At 41.1% G+C, this 3,679-nt stretch overlaps 1 protein-coding gene across 1 annotated transcript; it reads right to left on the reverse strand.

Moving 5' to 3' along the window:
• srm (spermidine synthase) lies at positions 1-2,920 on the reverse strand. The gene is made up of 8 exons (XM_006785517.3): positions 2,742-2,920; positions 2,308-2,428; positions 2,139-2,231; positions 1,898-2,051; positions 1,694-1,777; positions 1,366-1,511; positions 1,091-1,213; positions 1-988 (listed from the first exon to the last, which is right to left on the reverse strand). The coding sequence occupies exons 1-8, from the start codon at positions 2,870-2,872 to the stop codon at positions 971-973; spliced, it is 870 nt and encodes a 289-aa protein (XP_006785580.1). The 5' UTR covers positions 2,873-2,920; the 3' UTR covers positions 1-970.
• Positions 2,921-3,679: the final 759 nt, after the last annotated feature.

Here is a 3,679-nt window from a genome sequence, read left to right on the forward strand (position 1 = left end):
TCCATTAATTTTGCGTTACCAGTTTATTACAGTTCATGATTCTTATAAAAAAGACAAATTCATTCATTCAGGTATAACACCATGTCCCAGTAAAGAGTCAAGGTAGCCATAGCTAACAGTAAATCATGTCTTACATTAGCTCAAATCACCAAACTATTACATTTCCATTTAAAGAAACGATCTCACATCCTGCAGTCAGACTCTTACCACAGTACAAACAGCACACCCAGTAATCAAGACCCAATACTGCATGCTATAACTGCATAATGAATTCATATGTTAAGATTATTCGTGGACTGGAAAGCTCTGGTAACATTTCTAAGTTTGCATGTAATGTGATCTCTTTACAGTATTCTATAACTGACGCTCAAAGCTGAGCCTTAACTAAACCAATTAGGTGCTTTTTTGTTTTGTTTAAAGGGATCTTTTTCCTTTTAGCTTCTGAGTAGGAGACCATAAGACTGGTAGGTTATGCGCAACCAGTTTCAGGCACTATAGGGTTTCTGTGTAGTGGACAGTATTCTGAACCATGATTGTGACAAGATATCAAAATAAATGTGCAGTAGAGGATTACATACACCAATCAGCCACAATAAAATTGAAGCCACCTGCCAAAGTATTATTCACTTGACCTGTAAATGGTAGATCGGTTCCTATACTCCATGTAACAATTACACATGTTGTGCCATGTGTAATTTATTGTATTTTACAGTAAACAGAATTAAAAACAAAAAAAACAACATTTCAGAATGAGGTTAGGTTTGCTTCACAAAATGCAGATAAGACAATTACATGAAGAACTGAAAGACAACACAAGAGTGTGCAAGACCGGCTCAAAATCAATATTTTCTCTGAACTGAAACTCTTGGGATGACGTTTAACTACGTAGAGTTCAAGAAGCCATCGAGAAAGGTTGTTTATCCATGTTCTAAGGGTTGGCTGAAGGATGCACATGGCCCTTTGCTGCTGGTCATGCTTCTCTGAGCACCTGTCAGACAAGACACCAGGTGAAAAGCAGAAAATACCCGTCGGTTGTGTGGATTGCACTCCCAAGTGTGGGACAAACTATTAAAATTTGAAACCAACTTACCTTTCTTGCAAACTCTGGGAGAACGAACGACGCTTTGTGAATTTCAGGGTTGTAATATTTAAGGCTCATTCTTTCCTTCTCTTCTTTTGACAGTGCTTTCACTGGTTCCCTGAAATTTGTTTCCTAAAAAACAAACGAGGTACAAGGATGATCAGGGAGAAACTGTAATGCTATGGAACATTTCTACATTTTATTTTTTTACTTTTTTAGGCAATCCAAGAACACTTGGGGAAGTGTGGTGGATGACAAACTGAGAATGACAGTTTAACACCTACAGGATTTTTACTGCAGAGCATGAATCCAATTTGGCCGCTGGGATAAGTTGGAATGGTGCTGTAGGCGTAGTCCACCACAGGGAATAGGGTTTTGCAGAAGGTCTGCATCTCCTTTATCAGCTCCAAATGGAGCCACTGACACTCGCCTGTCAGTTACAAAAGCAAGAGGCAGGGAGAGGGAAAAAAAGTGTTACTTTCCCATCTTTTGGCATTACTCAATCTGAAGGGAACAACTCAAAGTAATCCATTCACTAACATCTTTAGCAGACTCAAAAGGTTACTTATTAGCCAGCTTTTAATGCACAAGTCCAGTGAAATATAAACTTACCCTGGGAACAAATAATTCCACCACTTCTCAATGCTGCCTTCATCAGCTGGTAGTAAGACTCCTTGAACAAGCTCTCAGCAGGTCCTGAAATAACGATTAAAGAGATTCTAATTGAGACTGCCTCCTTAAAGCGTATCCCGTATTTGTGTTGTTTGATAAGTTCTTTGGGCACACAAGGATTGTGGGACTTTAAGCAGCACCTACCCACTGGGTCTGATGAATCTGTTATTATTATGTCAAAGGCGTCCTGATTCTGCTTCATGAATTCAAAGCCATCACCAATGTGGAGGGTGATCTTGGGACTGAAAAACCCTTTGGCCATCCCTGGCAGGAACTTCTTTGACACATTAATCACATCCTAAAGAGAAGACAACATAAAAAAGTCATCAAAGGCAGCAGAGAGGACAATTCCTACATCATAAATTGACAGAGTTGTTGCTCCCACCTCGTCTATCTCACAAAGAACCGCTGATTCCACCAGCGGATGCTTCACCACTTCCCTTAGCACACCCCCGTCTCCGCCACCAATGATGAGCACCTGTGAAAATGCAAATATAACCGTCACAGCTTGAAATATCCGGAATGTACTGTTGTTTCACATTTACGAGAAATACCTTTTTAGGACAAGGATGGCTACACAGGGGAAGGTTGGCAATCATTTCCTGATAGGCAAACTCGTCCCTCTCTGTGCACTGGATCACTCCATCCAGCACCAGCACGTTTCCGTAGGTTTTGCTGGAAAGTAGCATTACAGCACAATATGAGGCAACAGGAGCACTTTTACATAAGAGCTTCCCTAGGATTCAGATGTGTAACCACATGCTTAGTACCATTAAACAAATGCATGTACCGTGACTTAAATAAATCTAGCGTTACCCTTAAAGTTTACACTCAAGTTTCAATGACATGCAAATCACGAGCCAAGCTTAAAAACGTCGTATCTTTCAACCATCTGGGGAAAAAAACATGCTCTAGGTTGCTCATTCAGTGCGAGCACAGCTAACAGCTAGCAGCGTTAGCTAGGTGAAGTTAGCCTCACTGTACTCACCTCTTGAAAACCATAACATCTTGAAATTTGGATTTCTTGTGGTAGAGGACCTCCTCTACTTGGAGACTCATTGCTTGCCCTGGCCATAGCGTACAAGACTCTGTAAACCATCCATCTTTAATGTGGTCCATGACAGCTGCCTAACGTGTTTGGAAGCGTGGCAGTGAAGAGTGACGACAAACGCGTTGCCTAACCGCGAGACTTGACGCCCTCTTCTTAAATCGAATGGGAGGGCGCTGACGTAGCTGGGTCTTCACGACGCTAACCAATTGCGTGGCAGGTTCTCTCGTATAGTTTGTTTGACTTCACATCGGCCGCACCGCCCTGTCTGCACGAGCTGAGCAGCCCACGTGAAGCGCAAACAAGTTAGCGTGTGAACACACCCGTGAGTTTGAACAACAGGGTGCGGGAGACAAGTGTATGCCTGTTTGATAGTTTCAAGGAAATTGAACAGTCAGTTGTTATGTTCACGAGTACTTTCCAGGGGCGGATCTTGTGCCACCCTAGTTTTGCGTATGACAGTGTTGTTTATGAAAATAAGATTCATAAGAACATTTAACAGTGAAGATACATTCTAAAACTCCTTTGAATGAGCGTGCGTGAAAAAAAAAGTAGTACTCCATCCAAAACCTTTTGAGCAAATGCAAAAGAGGTCAAAGGTCTGAGTTTGGTTCATTTCTGCCTGTAAAACAAAACACTGTAAAGTAATAACTGTGCTCTGAAGCTTTTTTCAATCTAACTTTCGGATTGTGTCAGTCAAACATTACAGAGAGAAAACTTGTCTTAGCCAAGATTCAATTTACTCATATTCTAATTGTGACAGAGCTAACTTCACACAAATGACTGCATAAAATAAGAATAAAACAACAACAACAAACAACTCTAAACACTGTTCACTCTCTTGGGCAACTGACTCTAAACTTTGGCAGTTACATGAA

The sequence above is a fragment of the Neolamprologus brichardi genome, chromosome 20 (genome assembly GCF_056152115.1).
Source record: "Neolamprologus brichardi isolate AB-2024 chromosome 20, ASM5615211v1, whole genome shotgun sequence".
Lineage (NCBI taxonomy): Eukaryota > Metazoa > Chordata > Actinopteri > Cichliformes > Cichlidae > Neolamprologus > Neolamprologus brichardi.